This window comes from Typopeltis vanoorti, chromosome 2, assembly GCF_054136105.1.
Source record: "Typopeltis vanoorti isolate ZY-2024b chromosome 2, IOZ_Tvanoo_1.0, whole genome shotgun sequence".
NCBI lineage: Eukaryota > Metazoa > Arthropoda > Arachnida > Uropygi > Thelyphonidae > Typopeltis > Typopeltis vanoorti.
The window spans coordinates 110522341-110549177 of NC_143550.1; the positions used below are offsets into that span (position 1 = coordinate 110522341).

The 26837-nt window shown below is 34.4% G+C and overlaps 1 protein-coding gene across 1 annotated transcript in view; it reads left to right on the plus strand.

Annotated features, from left to right (window-relative positions):
- Positions 1–10656: 10656 nt before the first annotated feature.
- Positions 10657–26837, plus strand: part of LOC150109335 (high affinity cationic amino acid transporter 1-like) — a 123351-nt gene continuing 107170 nt past the window's right edge. The window contains exons 1-3 of the mRNA XM_090402136.1: positions 10657–10722; positions 13509–13648; positions 15975–16091. Coding sequence (XP_090258262.1) covers positions 13519–13648; positions 15975–16091 — 247 coding nt within the window. The 5' untranslated portion in view covers positions 10657–10722; positions 13509–13518. The remainder of the gene's footprint in view (positions 10723–13508; positions 13649–15974; positions 16092–26837) is intronic.

A 26837-nucleotide genomic window follows, 5' to 3' on the forward strand; every position in this document is an offset into this window, starting at 1 on the left:
TATATCGTGTCTCTTGTATTGTGCTATATCTTTATATATCTGGAACGAATTAAATCGAGATAAACTAGCTTAAGAACATTGTCTTTATATGATAAGTCTCGACTAACTAAATCGAGACAGGACAGAATTTTGTTTGGTTACATATATCTTTTTACACTCAAGTGTCCAGAATAATAGAGACATTATATGATAACGGGAATGTACCATTCTAAAAACACGTAGCAGACACCAGCTATAAATAAGCAGTGAATTATCTCCAAATGACTACTATACCTGTTCATTATCACTCAGGTATAGTCTATTGTCTAACCTAACCTAATATAGTCTAACCTAACCTAATCATTTCTCTGTTATCTGCATGATAACAGAGAAAAGGAGAAATGAGTAACTAATGATAGCGGAAGCCAGACAGGCCGATTACGATATCTCGGTAACTCTTGCCCCTTCAATACATACAGTATATATATATATATATATTTGTCTCCGGCTTACCAGCCGGAACTCGGGGGGGGGGGTGCCAGGGAGGGGGAAGCACATGTTTTCCCGTCCTGTTTTACCGAGATTACCGTAGAGAAAGAGCTGGATGTTGGATTTGTGGAAAGTGAAATAGAAATGTTGCAATAAATCAAGAATACAATAATTTCAAGTTGAACATTAGTACGTTTTACAAATTCGAATATTGACCATTCGTCTTCTTTTTTAATGAAAGCCATAGTAACGTGATTAAATATGCAGCAAAATAATGTATTCCATACCACAAGAATACTCTTTCCAGTACAACCAAGGTTCATTACCTTATACCAGTTGTGTGAGAATCTTTCTCAATGAGCAATTTCAAACAAATGAACTAGGAGTATGGAGTCCCAGTTAGTTTGTTTCCCAATTCTGAACACAAATAATAAATCATCGCTATTTGCATTCAGTCCCATCGGGTATACTATACAGCAGACTTTCTCAAGGTGTGGTCTCGAAAGAATTTTATTAATAAATAAATAAATAAATTTAAAATGTAAGTTGTAAACTTCAGCCATATTGAGGTAGGCGCCTTCGCTACGTAAAACTTCTTTCCGTAGCAAGTGCGGAAAGAAGTTTTTCCAAGCTTAAACTGATTAAAAATTATTTGCGAACAGCAATGACCCAAGAAAGATTGGTTGGTCTAGCAACTTTATCGATAGACGCGCATATAGCTTATAATTTAAATTTAGAAGAGCTTAAAAATTTTGTTGTGCGATATCCCCGTATTAAAGATATTAAATGTTTGCTCTACGGCGTAGAGCAAAAATTTAATTAATATTATTATGTAATTGTTTTGCATTAATGTTTCTCTTGTAATAAAAACCAAATAGCAATTGGAAATTTTCTTATAATTTTGTCTTATTATCCACCAGGGGCGATATTTAATTGTTTGCCTCAGGGCGCGATCTAATCTGGCGACGGCCCTGGGTACATAGTAAATTATTAGGAATGGTGCAGATGTACTGCCAGGGGCGCGCCAGTAGTGTCCGTCGCCTGTGTGCAAAACTTTAGTTGGAGCCCCTATCTCCCCCTCCAATAAAAAAAAAATCACTTTTAAAAAACGTTTTTTTTAAAAGTATTTCCTCCTCTTTGGCACCTTTACTATCCTGGCGCCTGTGTGCGTCGCACACATTGCACATATGGCCGGCGCGCCCATGTGTGCTGCTTCTTAAGAGTGATTTGAATAGAGTTGCTATGTGGGCAGACAAGTGGGGATTCCAGTTGAACACCAGTAAATGTAAGGTTTTACACTTTGGATCTCAAAAAATGTAATGCTGTGTTTCACATTGGAGGCGTACAAAAGGAGGGGGGGGGAAACGACAAAGCCATGCCAATATACTAAGAACATTGACAAAATAGAGAGAAGGATGTGGTCATTACCCTGTATAAGACTTTGATTGGCTACATCTGGGCTACTGCGATTAGGTCACTTGCGTTTCTAGGTGAGAAGCAAGCACTGGATAAAGTTCAGAAGCTGCTGAGCGAATGTAAATTTCAGACTCTGGTAAATAGGGAGGAGGGGCGATATGATTGAGATATATAAATTGTTAATAGGTGTGCTTATCAGATAGATATCCAGGATATTTTTCAAAGGGTTGAAAGAGGGAAGGGAATAGAGAAAAGACAAGTCATTTTTGGAAATTGTATAAATCTGTAGTGAATAAAAGAGTGAGGCATGACGTTTATCTGCATAGAGAGTAGTTGGCGAGGGAATGTTTTGCCTAATGATGAGTGTTCAAACATTGAACCAATTTAAGACGAAGTATGATAAACATTATTTCTGCTAGAATGCATCTTACTATTGATTTATATATATATATATATATAAACAAAAAACAGCTAACGCCTTTTAATTCCCGTATATAGGGAGTAGGCGAGGACGTTATTTATAACCCTATCTAACTTTTGGAGACTGAGTAGGCAATTCAATCTCCACTGGTACCCAATCAGACATAGCTGGCCCAAGGCTATCACTAATTAAGCGGCACGCAGTGAAGAGAGACGGCTTAACAAGTGCCGCCATCTCGTGGTCCCTAACCCTAGATAATAATTAATCTCCCGTGTTCTTGTTTGCAAGTCCGCCAAGATAATAATAATAACAATAACAATAAGAAGAGTTAGAAACGATTGTTACGGAAGTTGGATGCGGTTCCTGCGATGACGTATTATTGCTCATTCCTTCAAACACTTTGTAGGACCTAAGTTACATCACAAAGGGTGATATTCATTACCCTCTTTCCTCTCATATGATGACCCTAATATTACCATCATAAGATTTTCAATGACCCAACACTGGAATCATAGTGCGGAAGAAGCTAAATATTCTACCAAGTGCACGATAATAAACGAAGTTTGACTAAGGAGATGATAAGGAGGAATCATGAATAAAATGAAATCACTCATGAAATATTTTAATGGCACAGGATTTGCGAAAGTATCTTGTACTTCCTTCTAGCTTATTTATAACTATTATACTACAGAATTTTGTATAGCAACTTTGAAAAAAATGAAATCGAAAAACTTTCGAGCATCTGTCATCTTTCTCGAACATGAGTCCTTTAGAATCATGATCGATCCCCTTGTGAATAGCAACATCACTCTGCGGTGTTTAATGAGGTACCTTTTGAGTGAGGAAATGGAAGTCGAAAAGTATGCATTCATAGGTTCATAGAATACTAAGAATCATCGTACGATTTGTGACCCTAACTACCACGTGACTGAATAGTGGTCTGTTTCCCAAATATAATTTCGATGAAGAGGAGATGACTGGAGTGCTGAAATTTATTATTCAACACTTCATAATTTGTTTAGATTGTCCAACATTCTATCAGCAACAAGTCTTTTTATACAATGCTTGATAATAATAATAAAAAAAAAGATAAACGTCCGTTATTTGTAAATATCTTGTTTTTGCAACATCATTATTATCACTAAATTTCATAGTTCAGCTGTGGAGAGATATTATCAGTAGAAAAATACGTTTCCACGCTAACTTGCTCGACAAATATTATTTCTCCAAATTATTGCATCATTCACAAAGATATTCGCATTTCTGAATGTAGGACAACATAACGATTACCATTCAAGCTAAACCTGTTCTACTGATGAAATCTTGATTAAGATGCGATGCTTTGTGGCGATTCTGACAACGTTCATTTCTAAATATAAATTATAAATGTTTCTAATTTATTTGCTTTTTAATTGTTTCTAGAATAGCATCAAGTATGAAATTGTATTACTTGATGGGAAGTTATTAAGATTACTCATGAAACTTATTTTTTGTTAAATTTGCATTTATTTGCTTTTTAATTATTTCTAGAATAGCATCAAGTATGAAATTGTATTAATTGATGGGAAGTTATTAAGATTACTCATGAAACTTATTTTTTGTTAAATTTGCATTTATTTTCTAGAGGCAATAAAAACAACCATAAGCAGAACAACAAAATAATGTTCGCATTGCGAGTGGCTAAAACTGGTTAAACTATTGACACAGCATCCATGACTCACTGTGCATTAAAAAAAAAAAAAAAAAATATATATATATATATATATATATATATATATATATAATCCACACACACACACACGATGAATTCATAATAGCATGTTAGTGCTACGGGGCCGAAATTGTATCGGAAAAACAAGCCTTTGGACTTTTTTTTTTTTTTTTCAGATAAAAATTCGCACAATGTTGGATTTAATGCACATATCTAGAATGGCAATTGGTAGAAAAATTATATGTAAAATAGCAAATGTAATATATTATTTTTATTATTGTCCAGAACTTTAAATATTACTCATCTGTATAAATGGTTAAAATTTATAAAACACTGACTTACAATTCACACTAACTCTGTTACATTAAATCTGCATTCAAAGACTAAGTACTATGTTTACAACAGAGGTGATGAACGAGTGGAATGGATTATCTGAGGTGGTTGTCAGTTCGTCGGTGAATCAATTTAAAGAGAGGTATGATAGGCAATGCGTTAATAATGGTTAGTAATTTACTTCCGCGGTAAAATTTTGGTTGTATTGTGGGAGGTATGATAGTGATATTATAAGTCTTTGGACTCCATGGAGATACCCTCTTAACAACAACAACACAACAATAACAACCAGTTTAATGTCCACACTCACACCGTTAGGTGGCGGGCTTATAGTTTGGGAAGTACGGTTTCATACTCCTCTTGTATGTTCTCTGTAGAATAAAATTTACTTATAAATAAATAAATAAATAAATCCGCTAGTGTCCCCCCCCCAAAAGGGAGTAGGTAGCGTCAGTTTAGCCCTGTTTACCTTTTTGAAGATCGAGGGGGAGTTAATCTCCATCCTTAGTTATCGGAGATGGCTAGTCCAAACCATAATACATAAATAAACGTGAGAAGGACACATAATGTCCATAATACTATGCTGCAAATTTTATGAGTGAAGTTGTTATTTGGAAATTACTTCTCTTCTTTCTTTTACAAGGACACACAATCCTAAGTATGGAAAAACTGACATGTTGACTGCGCAGCTTCAGTTTTACCGTAAGTTTCTTTTAATATGTTTCATAAATTCATGTAAACATATATAGCGTACATTGAGTACTACATAGAAATGAAATAATTTTGAATCTTCTTTTTAAAAAAAAAACAAAAAAACTGAAGCTTGTAAAAGCATATGAAACATTCCCATGTTTCATATGATATATAGGAATATAACATCCGAATATAATAATGTATTATATTCTGTGATAATCAGCATGTATACATTCAGTCGGTAATTATTTTCTTTCTATACACTGTCTAATATATCGGAGATAAAGAGGCTACTGCTGTTATAATATGCTCTTTCAGCTGATCGATATCCCTTACGTTTCATCTGACTTGTAAAAACAGCCTATCCTCCTTTGATGTTAGAATTGTAGTCCTTAAGCAGCTAAAGCGCAAGTACATAAGACCTATTACATATCACATCCCCCCCCCCCCAAAAAAAGAGGACTGGCCCGAAAATCACACAATGAGGAATCACCAAACATTAGTTTTTGGTGCCGTCTCATAGGTGAGGTGTGGCTACTCCATTCTCCAGATACGATAATTTTGTTTAATAACGCTCCCCCATGTGTACTGCTGCTTGGTCGGAGAACATAGGTTGGTACATGTGCATAGCATAAGATTTGATGTGAATATCAAATTTATCTGTCGAACCAGTTGAAGCTTATAGTGACAGAATTCTGTTTTCATACAAGATTTTACGGACCATTGCACATGAAATTGACTGTTCGTTACTGGCATAACAGGTCCCCTGGACATCGGAAGGCATTTCAAAGGAGTCCAAGAAAGAAAAAAAAAGTCAAAGAAGTTCGATGTTCTACTTTGCTGTTTCAGAACACTGCAAGTTTTCTTAAATACTGTATATTTATCCATCACAAAGGTCTCTTCGGGTTGGTGCTTCGTAGCGCTAGAACTGACGATTTTAGTTCAGCCATCCTTCGTCTTTTCTTCTTCTTTCTCACTCATCAGATGACCGCTTGAGTTCCATATAAATAAGAAACCTTTGCCATCTGGCTCGGTCTCTGGCCATTTCTGATCCCCCCCCTTTCCCTCTCTCTCTCGAACATAAAGTACTGTGGTTTGGAGACCCACAAAGTCTCAATTTTCTAATGAAGTGACACACTATTATTCGAAATAACGAAATTTGCTTTAATGGCAATATAAACTTCCATTTTGGAATGAAGGAAGTTGTAAGTAGATTTTTTAGTGCAGTTGCTGATGGCAGTGAAATATTAATTAATCTCTTTCTAGTTGAATGTTCTATATTTAAAATGAAAAAAAAAAAGAATAACTGGAACCCATAACCTCGTACTATTGCTGATAATCAAGCGACAAGTGTCACGATAAAGAATTTATCTATATTTGTACACATGTTCTACTTTAATACTTCTACAACAACCGATTAATATTTTGAGCAGAATTTTTGTCTCTTTTAATAAGCTTCATTTGGGTTTTTTTCTAACTGAATACACACCGTATGGATAATAGCAAAACCTTTATTTATTTCCACCATTAATAATATTTTAGATGCTAACTGTTCTGCAAAGATTTGATTACACATGGAGGTGTGAAGTTTTCAAAATGAAATGGCTTGAACAAAATAACCGATTGAAGACTGGCTATTTCACTTAAAAGTGAATGATAAACTCTCTGACAGAACATTTATCCACTTTTTGGCTACGAAGCTGAAATTTTACATACAGGTAATATTTTGGATATACATTATATTACCGATTGAAAAAAAAAAACCAAAACGAAATAATTGAGTTTAATTAGGAGGTTAATTACTTGGTGTCTGGAATAGGATCACTAAATTCTGTGTCCCCATCCCCCTTCCCTCGTTCACACATATTGGCGACGCTCTATATGGGCATGTCTAACACAAGTAGCTAATCCATTTGAAAGTACCGAAGTAAAAAGGTTCTGTTAACCTGCAGTAGATAGTACACATGGTCGGATCTGAATGCATTAGGAAGAATTCTGATCAGCTGATGAAAAATCCTGCCTCCATTTATTCACAGAATAAGTGGAGGCAGGATTCGTGTCTAGGGAGAGGAGTTTCGGTGTAACAGTATTCAGGACACACTCTCATTTACACGCATAAAGAGGAGATTGGTCACATCACTCGTTGAATGGGATGCATATTCATGAATCTTTCACCTTTGCACTAAGTTAATCTACTCTACTCTACGTTTTTGATGTCACTAGAATTAACATTCATGTTATTTTTTCTATGCAAGTCACTACACTTGTTTGTCATCTGTACAACAGCATGGATGCAATCTTATATCCAGCTCATCCTTAAAAAAAGAAAATAAAGGTAACCTATCAAAATTATTGCACGATTTCTGGCACCTCAGTCCTCTGAAAAATAACAGAGAAGTCATCAACAGTCAACTTCCTCACTGTATGAAGGCCACTAATTACTTAATGATCATCAAAGATTGATTCCACCTCTTCTAATATACAATAGATCTCCTAGCCAACTTTCCGACCTTCGAACACAAGCCATAGAAAGAATTTGTAAAACTCAAATAATTGCTCTTGACATTTCAACGAACTAGGCCTGGCATAAAGGTCAGCTTACCAAATTAACATCATATGGTCTATCTTTTGTCCTATGTGATCAGGTAACTAGTTTTCTTTCTTGACGTTATGCAGGTCGTCGTAACCCATTCAGCAAACTAAGACAATGCCTAGGATCAGCAAACCTGACTGGCTGAAAGTGTATCTAAATCACAGAAACACCGTTTTATGTTTTTAATTTTACACATTTTTCTTGAAGTTAGAGACGGTAAAATAGTGCTCGCATAGGGGCACCATATACCCTAACAATGGCCTCCTGGAGAGAATGGTTTCCTCTCTTTGTATTTCTGTCAATGCTGGATTATATGGCTGTTCTATGCTATTATTCACACTGTGCTACACATTAATGATCTCTCGGTACTCTCAAACTCTGGCCATAGTTTTGCAGATGATACACTTCATTTCTCTCTTTCATTCGACAAACCCTGAAGTGCTCAAATGATTCAATTTTCACGATTTCTTATCCATTGTCGTAAACTCCATTTCCCCACTATTATTTTTGTCCCACTGAATGACAAGTTCTGTCATTCAGTGGGAAAAGATAATCTAAGAACATCAGCAATGCCAAAACCCAGTGTTCTGTTTTATTTATTGTAAGAAATATTTTGCCTTACTCCCCATTATTTCTGAAAATATTGAGATCTCGTAAAGATCAGATTGCTCTTCTTGTGCTGACAATTAAGATTATAATGCAAAGATATTATGCCTTTTAATTTGCGTGAGTTCTCCTGTGTCTTCTGCTGAAAAAAATAACTTTCATTCTGATATTAAAAAAATAATATAAATAAATAAATAAATGTACCCGATGCCTGTGTAACCCTGTGGGAAAAAATAAATAAATGTAGCAGAGGCCTATGTAGTCCTTTGGAATTGATCCGAAGCACTGAGCTGTCCGAAGAAAGACCATTCTAACTGTGATTCTAGTTGTATTGGAGGATCTTTCTCTAAGCAATTCTTTCACTGGTGTTCCCTAGTTCGTCAATCTTTGGCACTAACAATTCGAGTTTTTTCACTTAGTCGGATTTTTTTATTCGGGAATTCAAAAGGAAATCAACCTTAGAACTCACGCTCTTTCTGACAGTAATATATAGTGGGATTAGAGATCATGCGATGGCAGTAGTTGTCTGCCATATCCTCTTCCCCAGATTTCAATTAAATTCATCGATAGTCTTGTGTCAGTTTTCTGTGATTTGTTAAAGGTAATTTTATCTTCTCCTCCAGTTTTCAAAAGTTCGTATTTTGGAAATGAGAGTATGGAAGACAGCTACTGCCATATCATGATCTTTAACTACAGATATTTCCAATTTAAAAGCACTATATATTACTTCTTTCTGACAGTGTTAAAGATCATGAGATGGCAGTAGTTGTCTTCCATACTCTCATTTCTGGACCTCAATTAAATGCATAGACAGTCTTGTTTCAGCTATCTGTGATTGAGAGAGAGAGAGAGAGAGAGAGAGAGAGAGGGGTACGCGAATCACTCGGTCAACCAGACCAGCAATTGCTATGTGAGACATGGCTGACAACAGATGATTAGTTATTGGAATAGAATGTGATGGGTATAGTATTTTCAGTAAGGACAGAGCGAACAGGATGGTGGAAGAGAATACCCCTTACCCCATCCTGTTTGCTCTATACTAATGATAGCATAGCAACTTCAGCAAAAAAAAGATAACTTGATCAGGAAGTCAGTGATGGTAGTGCATTTTGACTCATCTGATATGAGACAGAGGCCATCAGAGCAATTATTGTAGAGTATGCCACCATAGTGATGATGGTAAAGTGATGGTGATCATATTGACAGATATGATCTGTCAATATGATCATCATCATACTGACAGATTATGACAGAGGTCATAAAGATTGACATTATCATATTTATACAATACTTCTATAGTTTGCTTCACACTATCATCACATTAGTCAGTTGCCAAAACATTTCCTTTGTCAGTCCTGTAAAACTCTTTAAGTAAACTAAACGTCTTTATCATACATCCTCTTTTTCCGGGCCTATGAACTAATTTTTGTAACCCACAAAATTTTCAAAATCTGAAAGAGACATTCCTAGTTCTGCCACCATCTTGTTCATCCACCTTTGGATTCTCTTCATCTCCTCTACAAAGGGGGGGGGGACGTAGATGATGAGAGGATCTTCTACACTCCCAAGAAACCCATGTGAAAAGATCAGTGCACAGTAATCCAGATCCAACAACAAGTAATAAGAGGTCATCCCAACCTAATAAGGTTGTACACCCTTTAGCAACTCCTATAGGTTGGGATGACCTCTCATTTCTTCTGCCTTGATGTCTCCACTACTGGGCCTGACTCCCACTGACGAGACCTCAATAAAGGGCGAAACCGGTATGGGTAGTGGCTCTTGCCTTAATGCATAGCATTACACATATCCGTAAGGAGATGTGCTTTGCATTATGGGAGATACTGAGAGAGGAGTGATGAGAGCTTTCTCCATCTTTGCAACGAGTGTCCTGGTGTTGTACTACCTTACCCCAGTCTTGAAGATACTTTCAGGCGCAAACTTTGTTTGCTCACACTTGGATAAAGGATTAAACTAAACTTATTATAGTGTCTTTTAAGTAGTGAAAAAGCAAGGATACCGAGAATATCTGACAAAGGTTTTATATTCGATATTCTGATGATACTCTAATAACAGGCTAGGGTACCTTCTTTTCAAAAGTTCTTTTGAAGTTTCATTTCGCAAATATAATAAATAAATCTGCTAACGCCTTTTATTCTCCAAAGGGAATAGAGACTTTTGGGGACTGAAGGGAATGGTATGGATAAATTTATCCTTTCTTAAAGAAGTTTTAATACTGCATGAACCATTTAAAGTTTTTTTTTTTTTTAAATGTTAGTTTATTTATACAAAATAAGCTATTCTATTAGCGTTTAGCTGCACACGCATTTCCTTTCTATGGAATTTTATCAGTAGCGGATTATACACGTGATTAGTTGTCTGTCACCGCTAGCTTTTCAACAGGAAGTTCAATAGGTGGTGCCTTGCGTGATCAGCTGTGCAACGTGCTGGAGTTAGTATATTGCTGGGTTGGATATAATAAATGTAAGTTCATTTATTAGATATTTGTCAGTATGTTCAAGATTCTTTTCGGTTTACTTATGCAGGATCACACCTTTATAGAATTTTAAAAACTGTATTATACATCTTAAAAGTGAAGTCTTGGTTTTGAAAGAAGAATGATGATTACTACAGCTTTCAAGTGGTCATTAGGTTTCATTGTGAACTTGATATAGCAAGCTTTTTTTTTTTTTTCATTTTTCACACACACACACACACACACACACACACATATATATATATATATATATATATATATATATATATATTTTTTTTTATTTCACATATATTGTAAGATGACAAGTTTCATTTGTTTCTCGATCTTTTTAAAGTAGATAATTTCAGGATACTTACTGCAAGATGAAAGAGATTAGAGCCTCAAAACAGGCAAATCAACTCTCTGAACACACACCTACAGACATAGGATACTTACTTCAAGATGGAAGATATTAGAGCCTCACTATCTTATCTTTTGACTGTACATTATGAATCTGAGGTAGAGATCCAAAATAGCCAATCTCCTGGATGAAGAGGAGGCTTGACAGGATTGTGTGGTTTACACTGCATTGTAGATAACTCTGAATCATTGTCATTTCCTTAAATTTTATTATATGTAATTAGTCATATAGGCTTAAGGAATAAGCTCTTACAAAGATCAAAGATTCAGATCTCTCATGTCACAAAGGCATTCATTTTTTGAAAGGAAATTTTTATATAAATACATCAATTTTGTTTTTAAATTTCCAGATAAAATTTGTTATTTATGTAATTTCACTAATTACACCTAACTTCAATTGATAGTTGTGTTTTATTTTTATATTTAGCAGTTTTAAATGACTTAAAATTTAAAAAACGTTAATATGCAATGTTTTTAATTGGAAAATTTTGAATTATTTGTTATACAATAGTGATCTGCTTCCCATCCAATGCGAAACATTTTTTCAGGTCTCCACCTCGAGTTAAGAGTTATTTTGAGGATGATTCCTTTGCTTTACTGCTTAAACTAACACGAAAACAAGTGTTGAGAGAGAGAAAGTCGTACATATTGAAGTGCATGGCATATTTAAAAGACATAAGATGACAGTGATAATAAAGAAATAATTAAAAATAATTTTAAAGCAACTTTACATTTTTTTTTTTTTTTTTGGAAAGGTTAGTAATTACATAACTTTTTTGATGTTTGTCCTGATATAGAATACACTTAGAATTCATTTAAGAATTTCTTATTGTACTTTTAACAGAACTTCTAAAGCTTTTATAACGATGAGACAGGAGGGTAAAAGAGTTACATTTGTTCTTGCTATGTATACCAGAAATGTTTGTCTTTTGTGCTTCTTTGCATTTCTACCATTTGGCAAATTTAACCATTATTAATCTTGTTTTATATAATTTTGAGTTATAGAATGAATAATATTGTGGAGTTTGGTGGATGGGAGGAGGAGAGATGATGTGGTGGAGACATTTAAATTAGTGAGGATATTTTGTTGAATTGATTCAGATGAGACTGTAGGGGAGTGGAGGGCAAGAGGTCATCCCTGGGGATTGTGTGTGGGACCATGGCGAAGAGGGGTGTAAGGAGTGTTTTTTTGCATGGAGAATTGTCAGTGAATGGAACACATTGCAAGTGTGTTGTTAATGCAGGGGGTGTTAAGGATTTTAAGATTCAGTAGTATGATAAATATGTTGTCAGTTGAATGAACCTTCCATAGTGAGTCTGCTGACTCCATGATGCAATAATAATAATATTCATCATAATTATCAATTTCCTGATTATTCTCAAGGGGTGTTCAGGCTACTATGACAGCATTACATGATTGTTTAGATTATTATTTATCTTCTATAAACAGTTTTCCTCCAAATTAGTCTATTACTATTCAACACTCTGATATCATTGTATCTAACATTTCGTGCTTTTAAGACGATTCTAACTGAATCAATCCACCTAGGTCTTTTGGTCTTCTTTTGGGTCTCTTTCCTACCATCTTGACATCAGACACTTGTTTTGCTAACCTTTCCTCACTCATTCTATTTAAGTGGCCATACTACTCACATTTTGAATGCTAACAATGTCAGCTTCATGTCTACCATCTTCATTTTTATTAATTCTTCCATTAATGCCATCTGTTCTTTCTTAATTTTTCTCAGAACTGTCATATCTGTGATCTCTAAAATTTGATCAAGGTGCTTTATTTTCTAACCCAACTCTCAGATCCATAACTTAAAACTTGTTTGAACACCATCTTGTATATTGCTAGTTTAGTGTTTTGACTAATTTCTCTCTTATTCCATATAAATTTATTCAACTGACTCCTACCATACCAGCTGTTGTCTATTTCCAACAAGATAAGCAAAGCTGGTATGGTGGAGAGAATAATATTTAGAATAATAATAATAATGGATAATATTTAGCAAACTAATTTCTGCTTTCACAGAAGTGCCAGTGAAAATTAAAGTCTGTTCTGTAGGCTACATAATTGTATCCTAAATACTTCTGTTCTTTCCTTCTACACAAAATTGTAAATATAGTATAAATTTGGATTTTTTATATAAAATTCCTTTGCAGTTCACAGACTTACTAGACATTATTAGAGCTGTAAAGCTCTAATACTATGTAATATAGTTATAAAGGAAGAGCAAAAAAAAAAAAAAAAACGTTACCATAATTTTGCATTACTTTTCATGTGATAACATTTTGTATGTAGTTGTGTTTTTATGCTATTGTTAATATCCTTCAATGAATGAACATATGTTTTTCTTGCCATTTCCAACAGGTAGTATATCATGGCCAGTTTAAGAGTGCAATGTAAATCATTTTTTAAAGCTCTTCTGCGGAGAAAATATATAGATTATGAAACTGTGTCACATTCCAGTTTAAATCGATGTTTGTCCACATTTGATCTTACTGCATTAGGTAAGTTTTTTAAAATAATTTCTAATGGTGATGAGGCAAACCTATAATGAAAAGACAACCTGACCTTTTTTTTTTTTTTTTGCAAGTTTAATTTTTTCTCTACTGCTAATGAAACACTGGAAAATGAGTTACCAGTAGATAGGAAGATAAATGTATCCTTCATAAGCATAGAAGGCAACAAAATATGAAAAGGACATGCTCTTTTCTGAGGATAGATAGTAAAGTGTTAGAAAAGGTGACTTAAGAAAAGGGCTAGGACCAGTGGAATGTACAACTTTCTATTATTTTAATGTGTAAGCTGTGTGTGTGTGTTGAGCTTCATTGCAAAAGCTAATAAGAATCTGCTCATCACAACTTTTCATCCCTTCAATCCTTTGCGTTTTCTTTCTTTCTATGTTCCTTATTAGTCCTATACTAAATTTACATTATTCCTGCCTTTCTCCTCCACACTCCTTTCTTTTTATTATCTGTTCTCACACCGAATTGTACATATTTTGTTATCTTCAGTATTTTCCACATGTCTTCTGCTTACCATCAGTCTTTTGAGCAATGTATCTTCAGTTTCAGAAGATATCTGTGAAGTATATATACATCTACTTTCTAATCTGCTGGTAAATCATTTTTCACTGTTTCATAAATTAAGATGCAATGGGTGATAGCACAGAAATTTAAGCCTTGAAAAAAAAGAAAAGGTGGGGGGGGACAGTCCATTCATTATAGGTGTATTATTATATCTAGTAAAAAAGTCAAAGTAACATCTGTTTGGAATATGTTGATTATCATTGTTTATCATTTCTTCTTTCATTAAGCATGTAGGTTTGCTCTTTTTTTAATTTGGTATATACACCCTCTGTCCAAGAAGAAACCAAACATTTTGAAAATAGAAGAAACTAGTGGCACCACCTGTTGTATCTTTTTGTCGTCGAAAGTGGCAACCTTCATTAGTGTTATGTCAACTGTTTATGACATTTGTTTCATTAGAAGCTGAGTTATATTGCCAAGAGTGCTGATGTGTTTTGACGAATGGTCAGATAATGAGTTTCAAACAGAGAGCTGCGATTGACTTTTGTGTTAAACTTGGTAAACGTTTTACCAAAATGCATCAAATGCTTCAAAAAAAGCATACAGTGATAAATGCTTATCCCATACTCTAGTTTACGAGTGATTTCAAAGTGGTCGTGAGACACCTGAGGATGACGAAAAGCCGGGCCATCCAAAATCTGGAATGAGCGAAGTTGACATCCAAAAAGTGCGTGATTTCATCAAAGAAAACCCAAAATCATCTGTGAGATTGTTTGAAGATGAATTGGGGATTCCAAAATCAACTGTGCACAACATTTTGACTGAGAGTTTGGGCCTTTGTAAATTGAATTCGTGATATGATCCCTACAAGTCGACTGATGACCAAAAAATATATTGAATCGAACACTGCAAGGACCTCATTAAAACTGCTCGTAAGGATTCAAACTTCCTTGAAACAATTGTTACTGGTGACAAAACGTGATGTTTTGAGTATGAGCCTGAAACAAAGAATCAGAGTGCTGAGTGGAGACCACCAGAAGAGAGGCATCCAAAAAAAAGTTGCTTGGAGAAGTCAAAAGTAAAGAGAACTGATTTGTTTCTATGATTTCAAGGGCATTATCCACAAAGAATTCATTCCGCCTGGCCAAACGGTCAATGGTGAGTTTTATCTCAAAGTTTTGAAGCGATTGATAGTGAGAATTCGTCGCATACGGCATGAATATCATGACAACCGACCATTCATCAAAACACATTGTCACTCTTTTGGTTTCTAATGAAACAAATGTCAGAAACAGTTGACACAACATTAATGAAGGTTGCCGCTTTCGACAACAAAAAGATACAACAGGTGATGCCACAAGTTTCTTCTATTTTTGAAAAGTTCGGTTTCTTTTTGGACAGAGAGTTCACAAAAATAACATATGAAATTGTGTTATATTGATAAGATTTTACAGGTTAGGTATACAAAAATCTTTTTCTAAGTGGATATAGCTAAAGATATAAATTAATAAAGTAGCTAACTTTTGTAGATTGCCTGAGATTAAATTTAGAGCTGGCATGCAGATTTAAGCAGTCTCTTCAAAAGGAATTTAGATTAATTGCATAAACTGTATTTGTTAATATCATCTATTATTGTATGTGTGTGGAGAGAGTACATCAACCAAAGTAATTTTTATTTACCATATATTTATGAGTTAGATATTATTATAATCATGTTTGAGCCAAAAATGGAATAGTATATATGCTGCTAATTTTTTTACTTTATTAAATCTTATGATGAATTAAATTTTATGTATTCTTTTAGGTATTGGAAGTACGTTAGGATTGGGTATATATGTTCTTGCTGGCCAAGTAGCAAGCAAAGCTGGACCTTCTGTAATTTTATCTTTCTTTATTGCAGCTGTAGCTTCAGTGTTTGCTGGTTAGTATGCTATTATTGCTTAAATGTTAAATAGTTCCTTACAAATGTTATTTTTTGCTGACTTACTAATTTATACATTTTCCCAACTTATAAATTAGTAACAAAATAAAATTTGTTATTAAAAATATTGCTAGGGTGATGCATTTTCTCTCTAATACAACAATTATATTAATGCATGTGTGAAGGATATCGTTAACCATATTATTAAGATGCAACACTTTAGTTACAAATGAACAAACATCCCATTTCTTCTTGCTTTATAAATGATGATGATTATAATAAACAGATTTTTGGGGAATTATGTCTCAAGGAAAATTGGAACTATAAAGAAAGAAATGGAAGACTCGAGTTCAGATTTTAGGAATCAGTGAACTGAAATGGACAGGAATGGGTCACTTTGATACCAATGATTTCATGATGTATTACTCTGGACATGAAAACTTTCAAAGAAATGGAGTAGCATTCATATCAGAAGAGAATACAGAAAATGCATTTTGGAATACAGCCCAATGTCTGATAGAATAAGTCTAATCAGAATAAAGTCATATCCAGTGAATGTTACACTCATACAGGTGTATACACACTACAGATTTCTAGTGAAGATGAGGTCAAAAAATTTTACAGCAGCATGCAACAAGTAGTACACAGTATCGATAAAACAGATTTTCTCCTGATATTAGGTGATTGGAATGCAAAAGTGGGAGAATAAGAAGAATGAGGCATCACTGGAAAATTTGGTTTAGGACTGAAGGATGAAGCAGGAGAAAGGATGTTAGAGTTTTATGTTGAGAACAATTGTTTTATTGCAAACACTTGCTTGCAACAACATAAAAGAAGATTGTACACATGGATTTCACCAAATGGAGAATATAGAAATCAGATAGATTATATTATTGCCAGCAGAAACAGCAGAAAGTGGAGAAGCACTATCCACTCAGCAAAAATACTACTTGGTGCAGACTTTGACAGATCATGAATTATTGATAGCTGAAGTTAAATTGAAATTAAGGGCTAAGAAGAAACAAAATGACAATATCAGATTTGATTTAGATTCTATAAATGAAGCATTTAAAGTGGAAGTCGGAAAGAAATTAAAAAGTTTGAAAAAACTTTTTAATTTCTGTGGGAAGAAACAAAATGTACAGTCATAGCAGCAGCAAAAAGGACTCTAAGTAAAGCAACAAGAAAGAAGGATTGTAAATGGTTGTCAGAAGAAGCTATTCAAATAGCAGAGGAAAAAAGAAAAATGAAACTTCAGAGAAACAAAGAAAGGGTTAGACAACTGAGTACAGATTTCCAGAGACAGGCTAGGAAAGATATGGAAAAACATCTGAACAAAAGGTACAAGGAAATTGAAGAAAGCAATATTATGGGTAGAATAAGATATCTGTTTAGAAAAATAAATGATGTTACAGGGAAGTTTACACCTAGATTAGGAGTTGTGAAAAGTAATCTGGAAAAATGTCTAATGGAAGAAGCAGTGAAAAAAAGATGGAAAGAGTATGTAGAGGATTTGTATAAGAAAAATAATATTGAAGGAGAATTTGATAGGAGAGAATTTGTTGAGGAACCCATGATAATGAAAAGTGAAGTGAAGTGATATCAGCAATGGAACAGTTGCCAAAAGGAAAAGCTCCTGGAGCTGATGGAATGTCAGTGGAATTATTGAGAGCAGCTGGGGATGAAGTACTGAATATATTGACTGAAATTTGTCAATAGGTTTGGAAGAAAATATACTGGCCTAGAGATTGTAAAACATCAGTATTCATCCCAATTCAAAAAAAAAAAAAAAAAAAAAAATCCTAGAGATTGGGAGAATTATAGAACCATTGATTTAATTTCACGTGTAAGTAAAGTTATGCTGAAAGTGATCCAACAAAGGCAGGAGCCATATGTGAATAGACAAATGCTACACAAACAGGCAGGCTTTAGAAGAGGTAAAGGAACTAGATACCAAATAGCAAACATGAGATAGATTATGAAAAGAACGAGAATTTCAGAAGGAAGTGTTCATCTGTTTTATCGATTATAAGAAAGTTTTTGATTGCATGGATTATAACAGACTGTGGATTGTAATGAGATCAATGGGAATACCTGAGCATCTAATCTTCTTGATAAGAAAGCTGTATGACAACCAAGAAGCTTCAGTAGAAACAGTCTTTGGAGAAACAGACATTCAAGTGGAAAAAGGAGTGCAGCAGGGTTGTATACTGTTGCCCTATCTTTTTAATATTTATAGTGAATATATTATGAGAATGGGCTAACTTAAACAAAGATCCAGCTGGAATGAAGATTGGTGACAGGAAAATAAATAATTTAAGATATGCAGATGATACAACCCTCATAGCAGAAACTAAGGAAGATCTGGAGCAGTTGATTCTGTTGGTTAAGAGGGAACGTATCAATGCTGAGCTTAATTTAAACCTTCGCAATTTAAATGAATTTATAATAGAGGGAAATAAAATAGAAATCATTAAAAGTTATGATTTACTGGGATCCAGAATCAGAAATTATGATAAATGTGAAATTAAAAGAAGGATAGTCATGGGGGGGAAAAAGCTATGTTAAACCTGATAAAAAAAAAATTATGAAAGAATAAGGCCACAAAAGTTAGAATTGTGAAAGCAATGATATTTCCAATAGTGATGTATGGATGTGAAAGCTGGTTTATTAAGAAGACAGAAAGCCAATTGATTCATTTGAATTATTGGTATGGAGGAGACTATTAAGAATTCCATGGACTGCAAGAATGACCAATAAGAAGGTTTTAAAGAGAGAGTAAAGACAGAATGCTCATTTCACTAAACAGAAGTTGATGTAGTTTGGATATATTATGTGAGCTGATGAATCATTGGAAAAGACAGTTATGTTGGGAAGATTGAGGGAATGAGAAGAAGAGGAAGACCACAAAAGAGCTGGTTAGACACCATAAAAGAACTTACCAATTTGAACTTACAATTGCTGAAAGAAAGGACAAGTGGGATGGAGAGAGCTTTTGTGCACAAGATCACCAATAGTCGAAAATGACTGAATGGCACATAACTTCTCTTAAAAATTTATTGTGTCAAAATTATTGCCTTATCATTGAAATCAGTTGCAAATGCTCATAAGATAATTCTCATCTGTAACGAGATTATACACATTTCATCTTAGAAAATGCCTTCCAAACTACTGAATATGAATGTAAACAAAAATGCACCAATATTCATCATCATCATAACACTAATTACGGGTATAGACCATATTGGTCTGTTCCGGTCTCGTTATTCATCCAATATTCTTTTTTTGAGGTCTACCCTGCCTTCTCTTTCCAGTTGGCTTATATTTTAGTATTTGTTTAGGATGTTGGGTGTCGGCTATTCAGTTTACATGTTCAATCCAGTTTTGTTTATAATTGTTTAGTTTTTCTTCTATTGATTTTGTTTTTAGTTCTTTTAAAATGTCTTCATTCCTTTTTTGATCTAATAATGTGTATTTTGCAGTTCTTCTCATAAATCTCATTTAACTTGCTTTTATTCTTTGTTTATCTTGTTTGTTTATTGCCCAAGTTTCACCACCATATAATAATGTGGGCACTGCCAAAGTATTGTATATTTTCAAGCATGTTTCTTTTTGTAATATATTTGGGTTGAGTGTTCTATTTATCAGACCTATAATCTGTAAAAATATTGAAGTTTTTAATTTTATGTTAGCTTCATATGATATTTCACATCCAAGATAACTGAAAGTATTTATCTGTTCTACTATTTTATTATTAATAACTATTTTGCTTCTAACTGGAGTTTGTCCACAAAATGCCATTTTTTAGTTTTATCTATGGAAATTTTCATTCCAAACTGTTTTACTATACTGTTTAAATTATATATCGCTCTTTGTAAATTGTCTTCTTTATCTAATATCATTACCTGATCATCTGTAAATAATAGCATATTTATTTTGTTCTTCCGGGAAATTTCTATACCTTGATTGTTTAAGGTGTTCCACTGTATTAATATTTCATTAATGTAAATATTGGGGGACAGAGGGCATCCCTGTCTTACTCCTTGGTTTATAGATTGTTTTTCAGACAACTTTTCATTTATTTTTATTTCATTATCTTTATATATATTCAATATTGCATGTAGTAAAATATTAGGTATATTTATTCTTTGTAATATATCAAAGAGGAAGAAAAAGAATATCATGGTTTGACAACATCAAGATGTGGACAGGAAAGAGCAGTGCACAACTGCTCCGATTAGCACAAGAGCGTAGTTTGTTTCTCCAAGATGGTCGCTGACCTTCGACAGAAGATAGTACAATAAGAAGAAGAATATATCAAACAGTATATATCTTTTTACTTTGCCAAATGCTTTTTTGTAATCTATAAACAAAAGATGAGTTTCTGCTGTATATTTTGCTATATACCAGAAATGAGTGGCACTCAAAACATTGTCAAGTTAGCACTTGAGTGAGTGTGGCTTGGCAACGTGTAGTGATGGGAGTGCAACATATGGCCTTTACTACAACTATACATTCAGAAAAACAGCCCATACACAATACACAAGCAAATGGGTATGGATGTATCACATTAGCATTACTGTATGAATATTGAAACAGCAATTTCATAATGATTTTGGCTATAAACAGAAAAGAATAATGAACCATTTGGTTATCATAACTAGTATGTCCAGGGATGAAAGGCATGGAGGTCTGCATTCTGTATGCAAAGTGTTCTAAATGTGTTTTGGAATAGTTTAAATGCACCAAAAAATGTATCTAAAGTATCTAGGCCAACAAGTAGACTGTTGATTTTTGCATAACTGCTCTTTACTTGATTTTCTGGAAATTGCATATCAAAATTGGCTTTTTTGGGTTGGGGTTGGGGAAGAAATCCATTGCAGTATCATCTAGCTATTTTTATATGTTTCCTTTCCATAATTTGAATAATTCAAATATGTTGGGGGGGGGCTGCATTATAAGTTCAAAGATCTGTCATTAGTACATGGGTAAACAATGAGTATTATCAAAGCTGACCATTATGTCCAAATCTAAATAAGAAGCATAATGAATTGTACAAGACGATTCACCGCTTCATCAAGCCACATGTATTCCTGATGATGCTTAGATGAACACATGATCAACATTATTAGTTCATTGGATTAACCTCTACCTATATTTATTTCATGAACTATCAAATATATACAGACACTGTTTATTGTTGGTTAGTTATTTATATTTCACAAACAAATCTCTTTTACTCTCCTCGTAAGTTTTTTTTAATTTTGCCACCATAAATGCATATATGCATGTCTAGAGTTTGTAGAATCACATGTTATTCACTCCACGTAGCAACAAATTTTTTGTTATAATTCCTTTGCTAGTAATGAAAGTATTTCTATTCACAGCTGTTCTTTCTCTCCCTAGTATTTCTTATTTGCACATGGCTCATTAATCATGATCCACATATTTACACCTTTTAGTAATTCAAATATACCAACCAAATATAACATTCTCCTTAATTGTTGATTTCTGATATATAATAAAACAAACACAGTTGCCCCCCCCCCCCATGCAGTTTTGATTACAAAGGATCATCACAATATGTGGTGTATCCATTGATATACAAGCAAGGCGAGACACCATTCCTTGGGGAATGGTGTCTCGCCTCGCCAAATGGTTTGAGTGGTGGTGAGAGATTATATTTTTGCAAATAAAATCTCTATCCCACTTTCAAATGACATAATTTGAAAACTGTAGCAACCTACAACCATTCTTCAAAGGATCAGCTTCATCCTCTTGTGCATCCATCCTAGAGTGTATAAAGCTTCTTGCACCTGTAACTTACCTTACTTTGGACAGGCTGGTAGATCTGTAAACATCTTACTTGAAGAACATGAAAACTCATCTACAATTCTCTATGGGAAGTCAAAGCTGGTAGACCATGTTTTGGATATGTCTTCACACGATATTAAATAGATAAGGACAGCTGTGCTGGCTTCATACGAGTTGTTTTGGGTAATAGACTAATTTTAGAATCAGCATCAGTTATGAAATGCTCCCTTCATCAAGTTTATCATTAATCATCATCAAATTCCTGCCATGTATCCTCAGAAGGGGTGTACAGGGTATGGTAGTACTACATGAAAAATTTACATCATTACTAACTTCCAATCTACAATTTTCCTCCAAATCAGTCTATTACCTGTCAAGACTCCAACATTCTCAGATCTTATATTTCTATCTTCTAAGTCACTTTTTACCATATCAATCCACCTATCTCTTGGTCTTCCTCTAGGACTCTTTTCTGCCAACCTGGCAGAGAACACTTGTTTTGCTAATCTTTCCTTCCCCATTCTGTTTAAGTGACCATACTACCTGAGATTAGCTCTGCTAACACATTCCTGGATGCTGACAATGTCAAGTTCTTTCCTAATATCCTCGTTTTTAATAGGATATTGTCATTGATGCCATCTGTTCATGCCCCTAATATTTTCAATATTTTCACGACTCTCATTTCTGCGGTCTCTAGTCTTTGGTCAAGTGTTTTACTTTTGACCCAGCTCTCAGATCCATAAGTTAAAATTGGTTTTAACACTGTCTTGTTTAGTGTTTTGACTTATTTCTCTGTTATTCCATATAAATTTATTTAATTGACTGCCTACTATACCAACTTTGTTGATTCTGTTGTCTATTTCCATATTTAATTTACCATCTTGACTAAAAATCGTGCCAAAGTAGCTGAAATGTTTTACTTGTTCTATAGGGTCTCCATTCACAATGCATTTGATATTTTCAATGCTTCTGCCTATTTTCATTTTCTTTATATTGTTATTACTGACCTTCATATCAAACTTATTGCAAGAGTTATTCAATTTAGTCAGGGAATCTCGCAGACTTGTAGCAGATTTATTTAGAAGTATAACATCATAAAGAGCTGACATTAACATCTCCAATTTTGATATCAGGTTTAATACCACTTTCCTTCATAATGTGATCCATATAGATAACAAATAACAGAGGGATGATGTACATCCCTGTTTGACAACAGATTTAACATAAACCATCTTCTTATATTTCCTTCAATTCTAACTGTTGACTTACAATTCAAATAAAGACTAAGTATTGCTTGATATAATGCCCCACTGACACCATATAACTGTAGCGTTTTCAGTAGCTTCTTTCTTGGCACCTTGTCATATGCCTTTTCCAGATCTACAAAACTTAAATACAGATCTTTGTTATATTCCCATGATTTCTCAACTATTTATTGAAAAGTGAAAATCTGATCCTCACAGCCTCTGTTTGGTCTGAATCTAGCTTATTCTTCACCAAGCTTTTCTTCCACAATCCTTCTCAACTATTTCTCAAGTATACTTGCATAAATCTTACTGACTGAAAAGTGAGTAGAGAAATACCTCTGTAATTCTCACATTGTTTTTTTTCCCCTTTTTATATATGGGTACTATGAGAGCTCTACTCCAATCATCTGGAATTTGTCTCTCTGTCCAGGCCCTCTGAACTATGCAGTGCAGCCACTGTAAGACTTTTATACTTCCATACTGGAGCATTTCTGGTCGAAATTTTGACCTTTCCACTTTTCAGGCTTTTGATGGCTTTTTCAACTTCAAATATTAATATGTATTCCTGACTGCATTCTTGTTGAGTGTTTTTTACCAGTGCTATTATTGACTGTTTCATTTAACAACTTTTCAAAGTAATTACTCCATACTTCAAGGATATCTTTTTCTCTGGTTTTCATGTCACCTTTATCATCTCTAATTTTGCTTTTACAGCTTTTTCCTCTATTTCTGAGCTTCTTTGAGAACTTCCAGAATATCTTGCCTTGATATTTATTTTCTATGTTCTTATCAAAGTCTTCCCATGACTTTTGTTTAGTTTGTTTTACACAGTGTTTAGCTTTCTTACATTTGTCTCTGTATTCTCTAAGAGCATAAGCTGACTTATTTGCCAGGAACTTTTGATATGCTTTCTTCTTTTCCTTCACTGCTTCCTTAACTTCCTGTGTCCACCATGGAGTTCTGATTTTTCTATCCTTGCAGACAACCTCACCACATGCCTCTCTGGCTGAATCAATCAGTGTTTTTTTCAGGGCTTGCCACTGAATCTCCAAGGTTTGGTTCTTGTTCTCAAACTCTTTCATTTTTTCTTCAATCATGTTTGTGTATTTTAGTCTACAGTTCACATCTGAGAGCTGCTCAACTTTCATGTCATGTTTTCATGACATCGACAATAACATAGTCAATAAGGAAACATGACTATCGACAATAACATAGTCAATAAGACTTTCCTTGAATCTTCTCTCCATGTGACTTTGTGCACATTTTTATGTTGGAACATTGTGTTAGTAATAACCAGTCCATGTCCTGAGCAGAAATCAAACAGGTATTTGCCATTTTTATTAGCTTTGCTGTTTTCTCCACATTTTCCTAAAATAATTTTTGTATGTCTGACGGTCATTTCCTACTCTGCTATTCAGATCCACAACAAGGACTAACTTTTTCTTTTTCATTGTGTCAGCAGCTTTCTCTAAAGCCTCAAATTCCTCCAATTCTACCTTAGTAGAACCTTCTGTGGGGCCATAGGCACAAATAAGTCTCATTGTCCAGTTCTCCATTCTGTTATTTGCCCATATTACTCTACTTGAGAATGCCTGCCATTCAAGAAGATTAGCCTGGTATTTAATGTTGAATACTATGGCTACTCCTTCTTTCCCTTGATTGTCATTGCCTGAATATAACATTTTGTATTTATTGCTCAGAAAGATTTCACCAGTTTTTGTCTTTTTTGTTTCAGTCACCCCTATTATGTTGATCTCGTACTTATCTAATTACTCAGATAGCTTCATTTCTTTGCCATTCAGGCTTCTTATGTTGATAGTACCGATCTTGAACTCTGGTGATTTTGAGTTTGGGTGTATTTTAAGATGATTGGTTCCAGTAGCTGACTTTTCACTGTTCACCCTGGTTTCTCTGGCAAAAACAATGGGGGGGAGCTTGTTTAACCGGCAACGCCCCCAGCCGGCATGAAATTTTGACATTTTGTACCATCATTCTATATTTTGGTTTAAGCCAGTAAGAATACAATTTGGTTGGCTAAATCCCAAATTGCCAGCCCATCCTCGTTCGTTCAGTATCCAGGTAGATACTCAACAGGGTGCGCCATGAGAAGGTGAGGATTGTACATTAGGTCAGAATGCCTGGTCTGTTCTCAGCATTCCTTTAAAGGCTATGTGGAGGTCTCCTCTCAGTTATACTGCTTTCACCCTTAAGTACCCCTTATCATTAACCTTCATCATTAATTTGCCAAAAATCTAGGCGACAATCATTGTAAGACCACATTTAGTCTAACTTCTCTTTATTAACTGTTTTTATTCATTCACTAGAGCACCCTTTCTCAACCATAAAGAATTCTCTTTGTATCCATAAGATTTATCTGTTCTTGCAATTCAGTCATCATCAGATGATCCTGGTATGTAGCAGTACCAGTTATGTATTTTGTCTTTTTAACCTCTTTCTCACATCAAACAGCCTCTGACCCAAGTTCCTCATCATTTAGAGATTTCAACTCTAGTTAGAGGTAATTCTCTGCAATGATTACCAGATTATTCATGTAAAGATATACTCCTCTTTCATCCGAATCTCACTTGACAGCTTTTTTGTCCCATTATGTCTACCAGTACTAGGAATCCTTTGTTTTTATTTATGATGCTTCTGGCATTCTCCAGACCTATTCAAATGTAATCCATTCCTGCAAGCACAAATCCTTTGGTCCATCAAAATCACCCCATACATCAACATGCTGTACATCATCAGGAAAGCATTCACAATTACAGCTCTCTGCCTCATCTCACCATAGCAATCCTTTTGCTCTGGTTCTTTTGTTCTTTTTTGGCCTCACTCAACAACTTTCATATCTCTTACCATAGTTATCACTTTCAGTGATTTGTTCTGACCAACACAATCATAACCATCCATTCATTATATTTGCTTACATTTATCTTTAATTGCTCTGGAATCTTCATTTCTAGAAAACTTTTCTCTTGCCTTCATCTCAATCTGGTGATGGAATCACTATATATATCATATCCCTTTTTCATATATTTCATATTCTTTTTCTTTATACATTTTGTTTCCTTTTTTACTTTTCCTACTATTTTTTAAATGATTTTCTAGTATGTCCAAATCCTGTGTGGTACTGTCAAGCATCAATGAAGCCTTGAAATTTTCAGGATTGTGCTGCCTTTACATTTAATATGTATATACAGGGTGTTCGGGATAAATTTGACATATTTATAATTAATTATATTTTTCCGTAAGTTACATGTATTAACACACGCTTCTCTTCATTTAAAAGTTTGGACCCTTCTTCATTCATATACAAGATGTCAGAAAGGATGGATAGCTGGAACCCACCTGAATCATGGAAGAGAATAACTTGTATCATGATGATTCGTGCCCACCATCAAAATAAGGATATTATGACTGCTGCCCAATGCTCCCTGAATACAGTAAAAACAATCAGGCATGAACTAGAGACTTGCAATGGTGACTACGAGGATGTAGCAAGAAGAAAGATCCCTAGCAGACGATCTGATTGCGTTCGTACAGCAGAATTCCTGCAAATCTGCAGGAACAGGTGTTGAAGAATCCTGGCATTGGAATTCGGGCTTTGTTCGTGGAGTTGCTAACTGTAGTCAAGCCCTGGATAACAAGGGTAGCCAATGGTAGGCCGTATGTATGGCAG